The sequence below is a fragment of the Erpetoichthys calabaricus genome, chromosome 11 (assembly GCF_900747795.2).
Source record: "Erpetoichthys calabaricus chromosome 11, fErpCal1.3, whole genome shotgun sequence".
Lineage (NCBI taxonomy): Eukaryota > Metazoa > Chordata > Cladistia > Polypteriformes > Polypteridae > Erpetoichthys > Erpetoichthys calabaricus.
This window is the reverse complement of record NC_041404.2, coordinates 13,162,645-13,180,644: the sequence shown is the minus strand read 5'-3', so window position 1 is coordinate 13,180,644 and position 18,000 is coordinate 13,162,645. Positions and strand designations below refer to the sequence as shown.

The 18,000-nt window shown below is 41.6% G+C and overlaps 1 protein-coding gene across 1 annotated transcript in view; it reads left to right on the top strand.

Annotated features, from left to right (window-relative positions):
• Window positions 1-18,000, top strand: part of LOC114660186 (actin filament-associated protein 1-like 1) — an 88,018-nt gene that overhangs the window by 37,449 nt on the left and 32,569 nt on the right. The window contains exons 5-7 of the mRNA XM_028812707.2: window positions 89-200; window positions 14,648-14,746; window positions 16,940-17,151. Of these exons, the coding sequence (XP_028668540.1) occupies window positions 89-200; window positions 14,648-14,746; window positions 16,940-17,151 (423 nt within the window). The remainder of the gene's footprint in view (window positions 1-88; window positions 201-14,647; window positions 14,747-16,939; window positions 17,152-18,000) is intronic.

The window sequence follows — 18,000 nt, the reverse complement described above, 5'->3', positions numbered from 1 at the left end:
ACATGCTTTGAGATTTCCCCTATATAGTTTTTTTCTAGCTAATGAAGATAACAAGTAAGATTAAAGGTCTTTGTCTGCTTCTCTTCAGAACACTGTGGACTATGCACCTCCTCTACCCACGACACCCCCTCCTGAGGATTACTATGAAGAGGCTGTACCCCTTAGTCCAGGTGAAGCACCTGAGTACATTACTTCCAGAAGTAAGTTCCAGCAAGACACGTTGTTAAGATTTTCCTTTCTTTTTCTTTATTTTTGCATTTGTGTTCATTCATTATGTTTTGCTAAGAACAATTTGGAATAATCTTGATGTTTTGGTTGCATACCTAATGTCTACCTTCTCAGTACAGCGCAGCCTTCTTATTTTTACATTAAAAATCCTACAAAGAAATTTATCAGTGTTGCCTTCACTTCTCTCTTAACTTTAGTTTGATTTAGCTACATAAAGCTTCTGTAGTACCAGGAACTCTGCTTCACCCACTGGACTGCATTGTAGGACTGCATTGGGCTTCCCTAGCCTAGTCCTGGTGAACTGCAGTAGCTGATCCAAACACCTGAGCTGAATACATGTTTCTGAAATGAACTATAGTTCTACCACTCAGCTTCCGTAGAGTTAGATATGCACCTGACTAAGTGATCAACATTTGTCATAGTGTTAAAGGAAATGGAAAGTATTCAGTCAGTGAGTGTAGAAAAAAGAAAAGGCCAACACACAAGGTTCTTTAATGTTCTTTAATGTTCTTCCATCCATCCATCCATCCATCCATTGTCTCCCGCTTATCCGAGGTCGGGTCGCGGGGGCAGCAGCTTGAGCAGAGATGCCCAGACTTCCCTCTCCCCGGCCACTTCTTCGAGCTCTTCCGGGAGAATCCCAAGGCGTTCCCAGGCCAGTCGAGAGACATAGTCCCTCCAGCGTGTCCTGGGTCTTCCCCGGGGCCTCCTCCCACTTAGACGTGCCCGGAACACCTCACCAGGGAGGCGTCCAGGAGGCATCCTGATCAGATGCCCGAGCCACCTCATCTGACTCCTCTCGATGCGGAGGAGCAGCGGCTCTACTCTGAGCCCCTCCTGGATGACTGAGCTTCTCACCCAATCTTTAAGGGAAAGCCCAGACACCGTGCGGAGGAAACTCATTTCAGCCGCTTGTATTCGCGATCTCGTTCTTTCGGTCACTACCCATAGCTCATGACCATAGGTGAGGGTAGGAACATAGATCGACTGGTAAATTGAGAGCTTCGCCTTGCGGCTCAGCTCCTTTTTCACCACGACAGACCGATGCAGCGCCCGCATCACTGCGGATGCCGCACCGATCCGCCTGTCGATCTCACGCTCCATTCTTCCCTCACTCGTGAACAAGGCCCCGAGATACTTGAACTCCTCCACTTGGGGCAGGATCTCGCTACCAACCCTGAGAGGGCACTCCACCCTTTTCCGGCTGAGAACCATGGTCTCGGATTTGGAGGTGCTGATTCTCATCCCAGTCGCTTCACACTCGGCTGCGAACCGATCCAGAGAGAGCTGAAGATCACGGCCTGATGAAGCAAACAGGACAACATCATCTGCAAAAAGCAGTGACCCAATCCTGAGCCCACCAAACCGGACCCCCTCAACACCCTGGCTGCGCCTAGAAATTCTGTCCATAAAAGTTATGAACAGAATTGGTGACAAAGGGCAGCCCTGGCGGAGTCCAACTCTCACTGGAAACGGGTTCGACTTACTGCCGGCAATGCGGACCAAGCTCTGGCACCGATCGTACAGGGACCGAACAGCCCTTATCAGGGGGGCCGGTACCCCATACTCTCGGAGTACCCCCCACAGGATTCCCCGAGGGACACGGTCGAATGCCTTTTCCAAGTCCACAAAACACATGTAGACTGGTTGGGCAAACTCCCATGCACCCTCCAGGACCCTGCTAAGGGTATAGAGCTGGTCCACTGTTCCGCGACCAGGACGAAAACCACACTGTTCCTCCTGAATCCGAGGCTGAACTATCCGACGGACCCTCCTCTCCAGGACCCCTGAATAGACTTTTCCAGGGAGGCTGAGGAGTGTGATCCCTCTGTAGTTGGAACACACCCTCCGGTCCCCCTTCTTAAAGAGGGGGACCACCACCCCGGTCTGCCAATCCAGAGGCACTGTCCCTGATGTCCATGCAATGTTGCAGAGGCGTGTCAACCAAGACAGTCCTACAACATCCAGAGCCTTGAGGAACTCCGGGCGTATCTCATCCACCCCCGGGGCCCTGCCACCAAGGAGTTTTTTGACCACCTCGGTGACCTCAGTCCCAGAGATGGGGGAGCCCACCTCTGAGTCCCCAGGCTCTGCTTCCTCATTGGAAGGCATGTTAATGGGATTGAGGAGGTCTTCGAAGTATTCCCCCCATCGACCCAAAACGTCCCGAGTCGAGGTCAGCAGCGCACCATCCCCACCATATACAGTGTTGACACTGCACTGCTTCCCTTTCCTGAGACGCCGGATGGTGGACCAGAATCTCCTCAAAGCCGTCCGAAAGTCGTTCTCCATGGCCTCCCCAAACTCCTCCCACGCCCGAGTTTTTGCCTCAGCAACCACCAAAGCCTCATTCCGCTTGGCCTGCCGGTACCTATCAGCTGCCTCCAGGGTCCCACAGGACAAAAGGGTCCTGTAGGACTCCTTCTTCAGCTTGACGGCATCCTTCACCGCCGGTGTCCACCAACGGGTTCGGGGATTGCCGCCACGACAGGCACCGACTACCTTGCGGCCACAGCTCCGGTCAGCTGCCTCAACAATAGAGGCACGGAACATGGCCCATTCGGACTCAATGTCCCCCACCTCCCTCGGGATGTGGTCGAAGTTCTGCCGGAGGTGGGAGTTGAAGCTACTTCTGACAGTTCTACTTCTAATGTTCTTTATTTGTTCTAATAATTCACAGTGCATTTAATGGTTTATTCTTTTATTTTACATTAGGTTTCTTCAAAAATAAATTAAAAAGTAGAATGTGTAGAAGACAGTAGTTGCCAATTCTGTGTGCTCCTCATAAAACAATGGGTTTAATAACAGACATTTTGAAATTAATAATAAAGTACAGTGTAGGTGGGAATGATGAAGCAATGGTCACTAATGTAGCCTCACACATGCTGGAGACTGTATTTGAGTCCCATCTTGCTCACTGTAATATATCGTTTCTTTCTTTGTATCTGCTTATGCATTTCTCAGAGTTCTCCAAGTGTAGATTAGGTTGACTGAGTTTTAAATTGGCCTTATTTAAAATAAGTATGCCTTGTAATGGACCACCACCCTATCCAGTATGGTTCATGCTTTGCACCCTGTGCTGCTTCAGTGGTCTCCCAATTCCTGCTCTTGTAATATTGAATTAAAAGAGTTCAGAAAATAGATGAAACGGTATGGCTATATTATCAGAAGAAGTTTATTAATTATTTGAGAAGAGCTACAAAATGTTAATTTACGATAGGAGACCAGTTGAAAACAGGATTAAAACTTTTTAGAATCAAAAGCAACCACAGTGGTCCTCCAGGACAGAGTTTTAAGAACCCCTGCTCCATAGGGACTCTCCTCTCTTCACCTTCAGATAAAAAAAAATACAGTCACACACTCTGGTGTCTAATAACCTCTTGGTGGACAATGAATTGCAAAACAACAAGAAACAGGAAGGAGGGTTGTGATTCCAGTGGGGAAAACACTGTTTAATGATAATCTTTAGGGAAATAGAAAAACAACACGTCCGTGTGCACTCGCAGACAGCAGACTGCCCCTTTCCTCACTGAGCTGTTTTTAACAGTCAGCTGCGTTGATGTCATGGAGCAAGAAGGTGGAGTTGACTGGGGTTCAGGAATCTTCCTTGCGGTCGATGATCTTGGAGCTATAGACAATCCAGACAGATATGTGGGTTCGCTGGTGTCTCACACTACCCTTTCTCATGATCCCATGTGCCTTGTTCTGGTGGGCTTGACTGAATAAGCATGCTCTTGACATCATGTAATATTATTATACAATTTCAGTTATTCAATTGAGAGGGGGAAAACATTCCTGTAAAATTTTTATTCTAACTTTTTCACTTGAGAGAACAGTGTGTCTTTGGTGTTAACTAGCAATAATAAATTGGCTTTGTGTGGAAATGGGTGTGTTTGTAAGTGTGTTATGCAGTGGCCATGCACCATGTCCAGGGTTCAGTCCTACCTTCTGCATGCTGGAATAGGCACTAGGCCTCAACATCTGGAGTTTGATTTACCTAGTTTGTTATACAGTATTACACTATGGTGGATTCCTTTTTCTGAAGCTTGATGGCTGCAAAAAATAAATGCTAATCAGTGTCATGTTCATTCTAAGTTTAACAAAAATTCACACCAAGTTTTATTAATTTCTTTGTGACTGGTTAATTAGACATGGCTTCCAATTTGTGAAAAGCAAAGATAGTTGCATTTGGCAGTTTGCTTATTGCTAATCAGTCAGCTGTCTTTTTCAAGGAACACTGTCTGATAACAATTAGGAGAGAAGCTCCATTATGTGGTATACACTACAGAGGAAGAATACAAATTTGCATGCTAAAAATTATTAATGAAACAACCCAGCATCCTGGATTTAAATCCTGCACTTCTTATGGTGTCTGCTCGTTTGTCCTGTGTCTGTGTGGGTTTTCCTTTGGGTTCTCCTGCCAAGTTCCTAGAGATGTGCAGATTAGGTTGATTGGCAGTTCTAAATGTGCCCATGTGAGTGAGTGTATGTATGTGTGTACCCTGCAATGTTGCAAGGGATGAATGCCAGTCCAAGTTCTGCAGGGGTAGGTTAAGGTACACTGTGTCCCTGCATACATTAAGAAGATTGGAGAATGATAGGATATACAAATTATTTTTATTTTGCATTTAGCATGCATTCATATGATAATAATTCATTTTTTCCACATTGGTTGTATTTGACCAGGGCTGTCAAATTCAAGGCCTGTGGGCCAGGTCCGGATCTTGGACTCTTTTATAACGACCCACTTCATCAGTATTAAAAATATGTTACATACGGCTCCATATAGACCCCCTCTAAAGTTAGTTTTACATATAATTTAGATGAATTACATTTTCATCTTGGATTAAAATCCATCACTTGCACTTTATCTCTGCAGCACAGTGCACCACAGCTACTAACCTGCAGTTAGATGAAAAACTGGCTACCCAATAGGAAAATGTAAAAAGAAGGTGACATACCACACTGACATGAAAAACTTTAGTGTTTCAGCATGATTCCAAAAGATGTGATAGTGAAGTAGATGGTATCTTGACTTCATACACGCCACTGCTGCCACACTGCACACTTTTTTAAGCTGCACAAATGTCAGGGCTGAAGATCCCTCAGTAGCATATCTGACTGTTGCCACCATACTGCATAATACTTTTGTATTCTCGATTGATGTATAGGGATGGAAAATGCATTTGCATTTCGATTCATGATAAATGTGATTGCTGTCCGTTTCTGATCAACTCTAAATGTAGTCTGTGTAATCCATCACTATGGCATTTACATCCGTTTTTTTTTTTAATGTGGTCAAGTACAAGTGTACACATGTGTACTTTGCTTTAGCTTAATTTGTTTTGTTTTTGACTGCCGCTCTCATTCTATATATGGTGATGGCAGTTGTTTTTTTGTTTTTTTTTTACTCAGTACTAATTTCAGCACCATGGCTGCCGGTAGCTATTCTACACTGCTGAAAAGTAAACAAAAGCTGATAAAGAAAGATGACAGTTTTAAGAGAGTCAGGAAGCTGAATATACAGTTGCGATGATCAGAGAGGTACTGGAGTATCTTGTCTGTTAGGAAAATGTGGCAGTAGTTGCTTGTTGATATATTCTGGCCTTCATTGAGTTTGACACCCTTGCACTAGACTAATTTGTAGATTATGAAACATTACAAAAAAAAAATTGACAGCCTAATTGTTTCATATAAGGCTGGCATGGTGGCGCAGTCGTAGCGCTGCTGCCTTGCAGTAAGGAGACCTGGGTTTGCTTCCCGGGTCCTCCCTGTGTGGAGTTTGCATGTTCTCCCTATGTCTGCCTGGGTTTCCTCCCACAGTCCAAAGACATGCAGGTTAGGTGTATTGGCGATCCTAAATTGTCCCTAGTGTGTGCTTGGGGTGTGTGTGTGCCCTGCGGTGGGCTGGCGCCCTGACCGGGATTTGTTCCTGCTTTGTGCGCTGTGTTGACTGGGATTGGCTCCAGCAAACCCCCATGACCTTGTGTTAGGATATAGTGGGTTGGATGATGGATGGATGGATGGATGGATATCACGATGCCAGAATTTTTGTATTTGATACCAGTTGTCACTATAATCGATACCTATTTGATTTGATGTCAAATACAGAAATTCCTTTCACCTGCTTTGTTATTAAAATACTTACATTATTCAAGTGGATATTATTATGCCTTATAATAGAATATAAAATATATAAATGCTAATAGTAACAGCAAATTTAAATTATATAATGCAAAGGTGACTGGCACATTCACTCACTCTATCACTCACTCATTAACAAAAAAACTATTTCCTATTTAGATAAAAAGCAGAAATTTGATAGACTGGTACATCTAGGCCAGTAGGTATCAACTAAGAAAGGACATTTTGATATATCAATATTTAGGGGTAAAAATCCGCCAGAATAGAAAAACTAAATATTTCAAAATCTCAAAAACACTTTGGCTGATTTAATTGATATTTGCTGACTGACAACTGTGGAAAAAAGAAAATAGCCAACATGTGTTTTTCTTTTTGACTTTTGTTGATAGTAATACTCTAGTGAGTAGGACCTTCCAACACACCACATCCCACATCTCACCACAGCACTAACATCAATTGCATGGAGAGATTGGGCATGCTGGTTTATGCAAAAGAAGGCTGTCTGCAGAAACAAAGTGAGCAGAGCAAAGTTTACCAGAACTCATAAAAGACATATTTAGCAAGTGTTTGCCAGACTTATGGCTATGAGTGTAGTCAATTTTGCTTAATTGATCCAGTAAGAGAGATATTAAATAATATTACCACCCCCACTTCATTTTATATGCAACCTTGTGCAAACGTCAAAGTGGGGACTACAATTCCCTTCAGCCAGTGCACCACTCCAGACAATTCCACCAGAGGTCATTAAATTTAAATAAAAGTATTTTTTTTTTCCCCCTCAACCGCTTTGATATAACAATTTAATTGTCTTGCTGGATTACAGCATTTACCTTAGAGCAGTGTTTCTCATCCTTGAAGACCCAGTTTTACCTTTTTAAGTTCCTTGACTATCCACAGGTAGCATTTGAACAGCAGTGCGGGAGTTTCCAGATAGTAATGGTATATCAGTCAAGTAGTTGCTCAGCTGTCGTTTAAGTAAATTGTTCTTAGTATTCATAAATATCAAATTATAATACAAGACTTGAATTTCATTTGTGATAGACATGGGGATTCCTCCAGTGTAACAAGCAAATTGGGGGATTTCAACATAGGGATTATAAAAAATGTTATCATCATGGACTATCTGATTTATACAGTATTACCAAATACACATTCTAATTTTATTCTCTTGACATTTGCTCTTACATAACAGGAAAATACTGCTTGAAATCAATACTAAAATAAAAAATCAATATTACAAGTATATTGATATTGTTAAATCAACAGTTTTAACAACATGCCTTTAAAATCTGCTGTGTCAGAAAATCCCTCTGTAAGGCTTGTAACATTTGCTGTTAAGATTTACATTTGCATCATTAGCTAGTAAAAATATACTAAACAGCAATATTTAATGGATCGGTAAAACTGATTCAAATTTCGAACATGACAAATTCATGGGGCTTTAATTGTCCAAATCCCTTTTTCATAACTTCAGGGATTCCTGTGTGAAGTTGGGCCTGTCGGTTTTACATTAATCCATTATTTAAGAACTCTTGTAAAAAAAAAATCTTTTTTGTTCTGTTTTCAAAGCATCTTACTTGAGTGATCAAACTTTGTTATTGTTGAGCATGTGTACAAATCCAGAAATAGAAAATTATTGGCCTGATGTTACTTGCAGTCACTTAATTGTAACTTAGAGACTGTATTACATTTGCTAACATACCAGTCAAGTATATTATACTAGCCAACCCGTGGCGTACCATACGCCGCATAATCAGGCCAGTTTTTTAATGATTTTTAAGCACAGGGAGAAAATTAACATTTGAAAAATCGGTAATGTAATAAATCAGCAAGAAAAGCAACATTGTAACAATGCACGGAACAAACCAACACACAATCGTCCGTGATTTAAAACTGGCAGACCGACGTCGCGGCTTCTACTCCCAGACGGAGGGATAGGGGTGGACGGCGCTCAGGCGCGGAGAAAGGAACGGGAGGAGAGGAGAAGGACGGCCATTCCGGTCTCTCCGTCATGGTAGTGTGCTGATGTTTTGTTCAGTATGCACTGCCTGGTCATGTGCCCACGTCCAACTCGTCACTTGAGTCGTTGTCGTTTTTGCACAGTCCAGATACACCTGTGACTCACGTAGACTTTTAATTGTTCTGTGTGGTTTTGGGTGCTTTTCTATATATAATCTACCAAGACACCCGACTACGGTAGTAGCGAGGTGGGAGGGGGTGTGTACAAAGGGCAGGGACGTAATCAGTGGGAGCGTATGAGTCGCACTTAGAGGGAATTGCATGGTTTGCAGCTTGAATGGGGTTCAACGGCTTACCCACGCCTCTCTGCGTCGGGTAGACACACGGTCAATGTCATGCGTAATTATTTATTGAATGGTAAACACTTCTGGAAAGACACGGTTGTCTAAAACGGGTTGGTGTGAGAATACAACAGTAAGTGAATGAAAAGATGGAACTCTGGAGAGAGGAAAATACAACACAATAGTGAACCCGCGGCATAACAAACGCCGCATAATTATTTATTGATGGTTGAACACTTCTGGAAAGACACAGTTGTCTAAAAAGGGAGGGTTTGAGGATACAACAGAAAGTGAATTGAAAGATGGAACTCTGGAGAGAGCAACATATAATTGTCTGTGAGTGAAGACTGGTTTTGGCAGATATAGGCATATCTTTTTGAAAGTTTGTCCTTGTGCCTTATTAATTGTCATCGCAAATGCCAATCGAACAGGAAATTGTCTTCGGGTAAAAGTAAAAGGCAAATTTGAATCTGACGGGGTCAGGCATATCCGGGGAATAAGGACAGTTTGTGAGGTTGCAGATGTGATAGTTTTACACTACAGTACATTGTGGTGAATAGTAGTAACAGACAGTCTAGTGCCATTACAAAGACCTTTTGCAGGCAGGAGGTTTCTGAGAAGCATGATGACGGATCCATTTTTAATTTTGAGTTTATGTGGAGGCATGCCAGTACTGCAGGACCATCGAAGAAGAAGCATTGGGGATGGGAATTGTTATATGCAGCGTGTAAAACAGTATCAACAGTGTGTTTCTATTCTGTGTTGAGTTTGTCGTAGTGTTGTATAGCGTGTATTTCCATTAAATACTTTTGAAGCGGTAGCCATGGAGGGCAAAAGAATAGTCAACGTGGCTCACAGCTGGATTTGGACCGCAGCACAGACCAAAGCGAGTGAGTATGTGTTTGATAAGCTGTTTGAGTTGGCGGGCAGTGGTCTGAGGTGCGTTCCTGAGCACGTGGGAGGAGGGGCAGAGTTTCTGGGCGGGGCTTCGTTGTTCCTTTCGCATGGTTTTTCATGGTGGACGCGGTCGGGTGTCGAAACCGAAAAAAATAATTAAAAGTCAACGTGGCTCAGACGTGCATGTGGACTCCTAGCACAGACGAAAGGGACTAACTGGGTGGTCGGTGAGTTTTTGCGTCCGGGCAAATGGGCAGGCAGTGTGAATGCCTAGAGAGTGAGGGTAGACGCGGGCCGGTGAAAAAGGAGGGTTGGTGGGCAGGGAAACGTCTTCCGTGTTCCTGCAGGACCATCTAAGAAGACGCAAGTTTGTCACAGATGCGAATTGCTGTATGTAACGTGTAAAACAGTTTGCTATGGTGCACGCGGTCGTGCGTCGTAACCGAAAACTCGGTTTTAAAGACTGCTTACTTCATTGTGTTTTAACCTCAGTTGTAAAGGACTGTTTTAAGGATCCCATGGGATACCCCTCGCAAACCGTTTTACACGCTGCATATGGCGATTCACGTCCGCGAGAAACATGCCTCTATGAACAGTCAACGTGGCTCGGAGGTGCATGTGGCCTCTATGACAGACGAATATAAATGACGCCGTTTTTTCTGTGTTGTTCCGTCCCAGTTGAATGGGTGTGGCTCTGCGAGTTGTCGTCGTATCCAATGGTCTTAGAGTTGGTGGGCGTGGCTCCTTCCTGCGTGCGCCATGGGAGTCTTACTTGTCGGCGGCTTAGTGAATCCACGCCCCCTTCCGGCGTGCTTTCCATGGTTGTCTTGCCTTAGTGAATTATATATATAGATAGTGTATGCATTTCTTATGTTTTTCACATTTTTGGGACTATATTCATACACATTAGACTGTTTTCCAAAACAACTGGCCCAAATTTTACATTTGTAGAAGTGTATTCAGTATCCTGTTTTGCTCGTATTGCTGTTAACTGTTTCTGTTAATGCAGTGCATGTTGTATTACTTGAGAGATGTGATTTGTAATTCGAAGCATAGAAATACTTAATAAATTTTATTTTGATATTAACAAATGGAGCAGGTCATGTCATTGACGATGTACACATATCAAACAGCCACTTTGTTTGAAATTTGTCTCTGTATTTAGTTGTTACATTTGTTGTTAACACTGCCAGTGGTGCAGTCTCATCCCATATTCCACAGTCCTCTATGCAGGATTCTGAATGCATGCAATGGTTAGAAAATGGATGGATGGTTGAACAGACATCTATAGAGAATCAGAGAATGAACACAAACTCTTTGATTCTTTATCAGGACAGTGCATGAAAAGGTATTAAAAATCAATTAATCTCATAATCTACTTTTAAATGGTTACAACTCACTTCTGCATTATGGGATAAAAGTGGTAATAAGTGTGTGTTTGCCTTTCTTTTAAAGGATAAGCATGATTCCGAGAATTGCATACTGAAATTCTAATGCCTCAAACGCAAACCTTTTCCCAACATGACTTCTGCTGGTTTTCTTTTCAAGACGTGTTAATGTAGTACAGCAGTATTGTGAGCCATCTACATGTGTAGTTATTACTCACGCTTTTGTCTTGTATTTTTGTGCCTTTTAAAGTACTCTATCCTACTTGCAGTCACTCATTAGTGCAGTACCGACTTGGTACTACTAATACTGTAAAAAAGATAGTGCTGTTACATTTTCAGCATTTTGGTATTGTCTTGGTATCAAAGTATCAGTTCTTGTAACATCCCTAGTATATAGCCAGTCACTACACAAGATCTAATACACCAACAGGTAAGTAGTCAGTATATTTTTAAAAAGCTAGTCATGATTGATTTCTGATCTTGTGTAGAGGATTTCATTTTTCCTACTTTGCTATAATAATCTCTAATAATAATAATACATAATACAATATTACATTATTATATAATATAATTATATAATAATCTATAATAATGTAGATTATTATCTACCATGTATTCTGCAGAAGGGTATCATATTATAACCTGGACTACACAACGGTGGTGGTTATGCATCAATGTTTCAGGAATACTGAATGAAATGTTATGGATCTTACAGTTTTGTACACAGTACACCCCCAAAATTGGCGGGCGTTGCGTTCCTAGAGCACCCACGAATTGTGAAAACCTCAAATTTTGGATGTGGTTAAAAAAAATGCCAATTTTTATAGTTTAAATCCTAAATATGCCCCCAAAACACTTTAATTTAATTTCAAACTCAGCTTAATACATTACCTAAAAATAAGAATGTAAAGGTAAGCCCATATACTGTACAGTACTGTACTGATATGTCACCCACAGTGCTAGAATGTAAAATACCGATGTTACCGCTATATGTACTGTAATTCATGCAAGTGTGAATCTTGGGGCTTTAACCCTTAAACTGCCACATACTTGGGGGTTAATGCATCCCTGGACGGCAAATACCTTTTTGCTGCACTTTAAGTAAACGTCACAATTCACAAAGAAAAAGTGAAATTTTAATGGAACACATTATTTTTCATGCAAAGAGCATCACAATTACTGCAACACTGATTATTTTACACACTGCTAATGAACTGTAAAAACTATTTTAAAAACTACTGGAACAATATGTACAAGGTGCAACTGATGCCGTGGATGAAATTCAGTAAATCACCGAGCCAACTGCTCTTGAACTGGCTGCACTCAAGCACACAGAGGTAAGCGCTGATGCTTGCAGGCTGGTCTAGTGCAGCGGCTCAATCCCAGGGACAGTGAGGCTGCAGGGTGTCACGCTTGGGTCACAGAATTGCACAGAAACACAGGAGATTGTAGAGACAGGAACTTTATTCAAATACTTGAAACAAACATGTCTCTTTCAGAAGTAAAACGAGCACAGTATGCAGTTATTTCTCGATTAAAGAATAGACAAACATCATAGGGGAGCACAACTGGAGCGGGACCCCCAACAAGAGCAGAGGATGTCTGGGGGAGGAGAGAGAAACAATCAGCCAAAAAGGACAGGTGCTGTTCAGGCTTTTAAGTATGCGTAGCGTCGTGTGAGAAGCAAAATGGAAAACAAAAGAACACTCAGCTGGAGATGCATCACAGTCAATTAGCAGCAAGTAGAAATGAATAACGCTGTAGCAGTCCGGTGCCACTAAGATTCACACCGTCGAGAAGACAGCGATTTATTTATTTTTATGGTGGAGATTCCAGGGACGCACCCAGCCTTGGCCCGACCCACATGCACTCACAAACAGAGACAAAAACAAAGCAAACCGGTAATCAAAACAGCAAATAAAGAATGTAATGAAAACAAATTAAATAAATAAAAACAACGATACCACCACTGTTCCCCTTACGGCGATTACACATTAAATACAACAAAGCACAAACAAAACACACACAGTAAATCATGAAAACGTTCATGAAAAACGCCAACGGATGAAATGTAATGATAAAAATAGATAGTCCAGAGATCCGCACGTTGAATGGGAATGTAAAGATAGTCCTACCGCTAGTTCCTGAAAATAATGGTGTGAACGGGTTCAAGAGTGCTCCTTTCTTTGCAGGATGGCCATGAACCCACTTACAGTCCTTATGTACACAGGCAGACGGCAGACAGTCCAGACGCCAACCACACAATGATCCAGGACAAAACGAATAAGTACAGGTAACCCAACAGAAGGCAGGAAGACAGACGGGAACTTGAAACACAAATTACAAAAACTTTTTTTTTGCTTTTGGTCACCGGCCCCCTTTTTAAAAGCCGCACTGACATCCCTTGACCCCAGCACCCTCAGCAGAAGACCAATCAGAGCCACTGCAGGGACTGCTGGGAGTTGCAGGTTCAAATTCTATTGGCTACTTTCACTATCCCACGCCACGTTTTCCTCTACGGTTGCTTCCTGATCTCTCTACAGTGCAGTATTGCCACGATAAAAGCCATAAAAATCGCGGAGGATATTTGTGGTTTCCGCTAACAATTATTAGATAGGTTCTAAGGCAAAATTCACGAATGACTGAGGCCGCGAACTCTGAACCGCAACTTCATGGGGGTCTACTGTATCTCAGTTTCTTCTAATTGCATTAGGGATGCTTATCACAAATTTTTTTCCTGAGTGTAACTGTAAGGCTGTGTGCATAGTTTTATAATATATTGGAGTTTTACCATTTGGAATATCATAGTGCACTTGAAGTAAATTCATTCATCATTTTCCAAACCTGTTTTTTCATGGAGGGGCTGAAATCATTCCAGGTAGCATCATAACCAAGTTGAGAATCAACCCTAGTCAGAGCATTTGGCCATTACAAGGCGATTTTCAGTGTTTATCACATATCTGCAAGTACCAGGCCAACTTTCATTCAACATATCATTAACTCTATTATAGAGCCTGCCTATTGCAGTTTATGGGACCCATTCCAGCAGTACTGGCATATAGGCAGTAACCTACCTTGCACACACCTTTACTCATTTATATGTATAAAGTTTAGCATTGCTAATTAACATAACATGCACATATTTGGGAATGCAGAAACAAATTGAAGGACTTGAGTCGAACCATCACAGACACAGTGAAAAAATGCAGATTCAGTAGTGGATTTGATCCCAGGTCTATGAAACTGTGAGGCAGCAGTTGTAATCAGTATGCCACTCTTCTCCATTACTGTTCAGCCCATCGGATATTTCAGTTCTTATAAAAGTGTAGAGTTGTACAATTATGCCCTCACACAATAGCAGATAGTAGGTCTGTGTACACATGTAAAGGCATTCTTGTTTGCACAGCCCACATATACCATATTTAGACTCTCATGTGGGCAGAGTTCACATAGTCTGTCATTTGGAAACTTCATACATAATAGAGAAGCACCTCCAAAAATTCCTTATTTCTCTTTGAAGTATTCAGAAAGACTAGAGATGGCTAGTAAACTTCCAGTAAATTTCTGCAGTTTGAGTTTACCTTCCAGATGAAGAAGGACTTACAAAAATTTAGAAAGAATTTGTAGTTTCCTTGAATTCAACGTACTGGTAGTCCTCTTTTTGGTTTTATGGCCTCTTTCTCTCCATAGACAGCTGCAGCCCACCCAACTCCAGTGAGGATGGATACTATGAAGATGCAGACAGCAACTATCCCATAACCCAAATGAATGGAGAACAGAAAAACTCATGTAAGTTGCCTATGTTTACCTTTACTTTGTATTGCTGATGTTGAAAACTCAGTAGCAGATAAAACCGACAAAGGGTCTCAGAGTCTATTCAAGCATAAGGCAATTTGCGTACATCAGCTCCTCTGTTTCCATAAAGAATGGATTAAAGGATGTAAGACAATATTTCCCAGAACATATATAATTCTTAAGATATTCAGGTGTGAATAAGTCATCTAGCTGATGCAAGCTTGCCTAGTAAAACATTAGACAAGTCACAGTCTGCTAAACAGTCATTGTGTGGTCATCACAGACTGCATGACACATAGAAAAATTGACCTTCAAGAAGTCCATGACCAGGTTGTATGGGACACATAAATCCATCTTTGTTGCAGGCAGTTTCATTTAACATTTTGTGACTCGGCTCCTAGGGTATATAAAGAGAATCTTTTTCCTTTCCTACAGGTTTTGCCTACCTTGTTTACTTGCTTAGTCATCCAAAAAATGAAATCTAGTCTCTTACAGCCAAGAAAGGATAGTTAAGTTTGTGGAGATCACTTAAATTTGAGGATTGAGGCTCACCTGAAACTGCCTTCAATTAAGTAGATAACCAATCACCCACAATCCCATCTTTTCACTGTGGTTTACCTATATATGAACAAGGAAAGGGCATATCTTTATTCTGGAAACCATTTGGCCGTTTTGAGTATCTCCTGACCAACGTTAAATTAGAAATCCAGTTTTATTTTAAATGCAGAAAATGTATGACGTAACCTGTGGATTGTGTTATTAGCACCAAGCTTATTTGCATTACAAAGCTGTTAACTGATCCCTCCAGGGCTAACACTGCATGGATGGTGCGAAGAACGCAGTTGTAAGCAGGCTAAGATACAAAAAGGGTCCATGCAGTAAGTTCCAGACAAGATAAGAATGCACCGTTTTTAACCTGAAAAATATTAAGAGGCACCGCAAATTCATGCGCCTTTTTAAAATTAATTTTTGTAGAATATTATTCCCTTTTTTTGTGGAAACTCCTAGAGGCAAATGATATTTTGTGGCACTAAAGGTTAGGGCATTAGAGGACCAAAATACACTTATGCACACAGGCCCACAATTTGCACACTCGGGCCCAAAATATGTTACCTTTTACTTAAAGCTTTCTCCTGGTGCGGTAGCCATGGGAAGCTGACCATCCAGCAATAATTCTTACAGAATTAGATACAGAACTGTAAGCCTCCCTGAATGGTACTCCACTCCAGCCTCAGGCTGTTATCTTTCCATCTGCGGTACTATTTCCAAAAGCCATATCCAGGTGTAGAAACCTTCTTCCTTTCATCCTTGGCCTAAAATTAGGCAAAAATCTCTGATGCTGTGAGTCCATATTATGAGATCTCACATTTTTGAATGACTTATTTTGCACGTTGATGAAGGAAGTTTGAGAAATTAAAAGTCATGCTTGTTTGGTCAGCTAATAGCTTACTTGTTCTAATATCTTATCAAGTTTAAAACAATGTCAAGGTTTTCACTTCAACTACAGGAATTGTTATTTTGTCTCAGATTTTGACAATTTGTGTAAAGAAGTTTCTCTTTTCGCTTTAGACTTAGTCTACACTAACACAGATAAATTTGAAAATGTTTCTTTTTTTATTAAACAAAACCATCACTGCCCAAAGTATGTAAATTTGAAAACACTGGTTCTCACATAGCAGCTGACTTCCTTTTGTTCTAATAATTCCCTCTGTGGTCTTATTTTTACTGCGGGAATACTCATTTCCTAACTTCATATACTGAATCTTGAAAAATTCTACCAAACTCCTCAAAGCCAAACTGACCAATCAGACTCCAAACCTGGATCTTGGACTTCTTAACCAGCACACCTCAGTGTATGCGGACTAGTAGTACTACAACCTCTAAGCTGACCTTCAGCCCATACTCTCCTATGCTGAGTACCCTTCTGTATTCTTTGCCTAATAGGCAAATTTACATGTTTTTATCATTTCTGTGTGGATAACAAACTTCTAGAAAATAATTTGAAAATGCTAGTGTGGGCAGAAAACTTTTTCTTTGTTAGTGTGACCTAAGCCTTAGTCTTAAGTGCCCGTACTCTTAATTCCATTGATGTCTTTGAGTATGTGATTCACTAATTGAAAGAATTCTACTGCATGAACTTTATTGATACTTAGCATTTTCTCTCTCTGTCTTTCTCTCTCTGTTTAGATAATGACTCAGATGGAATGAGCAGCTCTTATGAGTCATATGATGAAGATGATGATGATGTGAAAGGCCAGAGAAGGACATACCAATGGCCATCTGAAGAGAACTCCATGGGTCTGGTAAAGGAGTGCCGCATCTGTGCTTTCCTGCTTAGAAAAAAGCGTTTTGGACAATGGGCCAAACAGTTCGCTGTTATCCGGGACAACAAGCTGCTGGTGAGAGTGACCTGTGAATGGTGTCTTATCCTAATTTTTACTTATGTTTAGCTATAGAGACATACAACAGTGCCAAACCATGCCAAGGTTGGCAGGCATACTACACTACTCAAAAAATTAAAGGAAACACTTAAATCACACATTGGATCTTGATGAAAGAAATATTCAAGTGGAAAATCTTCACTGAGTAATATTGTGTAATTTGTTGAGAACAAAATGGTGTAACAATGGTGAATGAAAACCAAAATCACCAATCCATTCTGGGCTGGATTCAACATCACACCGAAAATCAAAGTCAAAAATTGAAATCACAGGTTGTTCCTACTTGAATGAATTTTGTCACAGCAACTCATAATGTGACTGAGTAGTGTATATGGCCCCCATGTGCTTGTATCCACTCGTGACAACTTCTGGGCATGCTCCTGATGAGGCAATGGATGGTGTCCTGGGGAATTTCCACCCAGACCTGGATCAGGGCATCAATGAGCTTTTGGACAGCCTGTGGTGATAATTAGTGGCACCGGATACTCTGATACTCTGAGTTGCTCAGTTGGATTCAGGTCTGGGGAACTTGTGCCCATGGCACACTGCACTGCACGAGCATAAGGTCTGACAATGGCTCTGAGGATTTCATCCCATACCCAACAGCAGTCAGGGTGACTTTGCCTAATACATGGAGGTCTGTGTGACCCTCCAAGGATATGCTTCCCTAGACCATCACTGACCCACCACCAAACCCCATATGGTGGATAATGTTGCAGGCTGAATAACGACTACAACAAAGTCTCTAAACTCTTTCACATCTGTCACATGTGCTCAGTGTGAACTTAATCTCATCTGTGAAGAAAA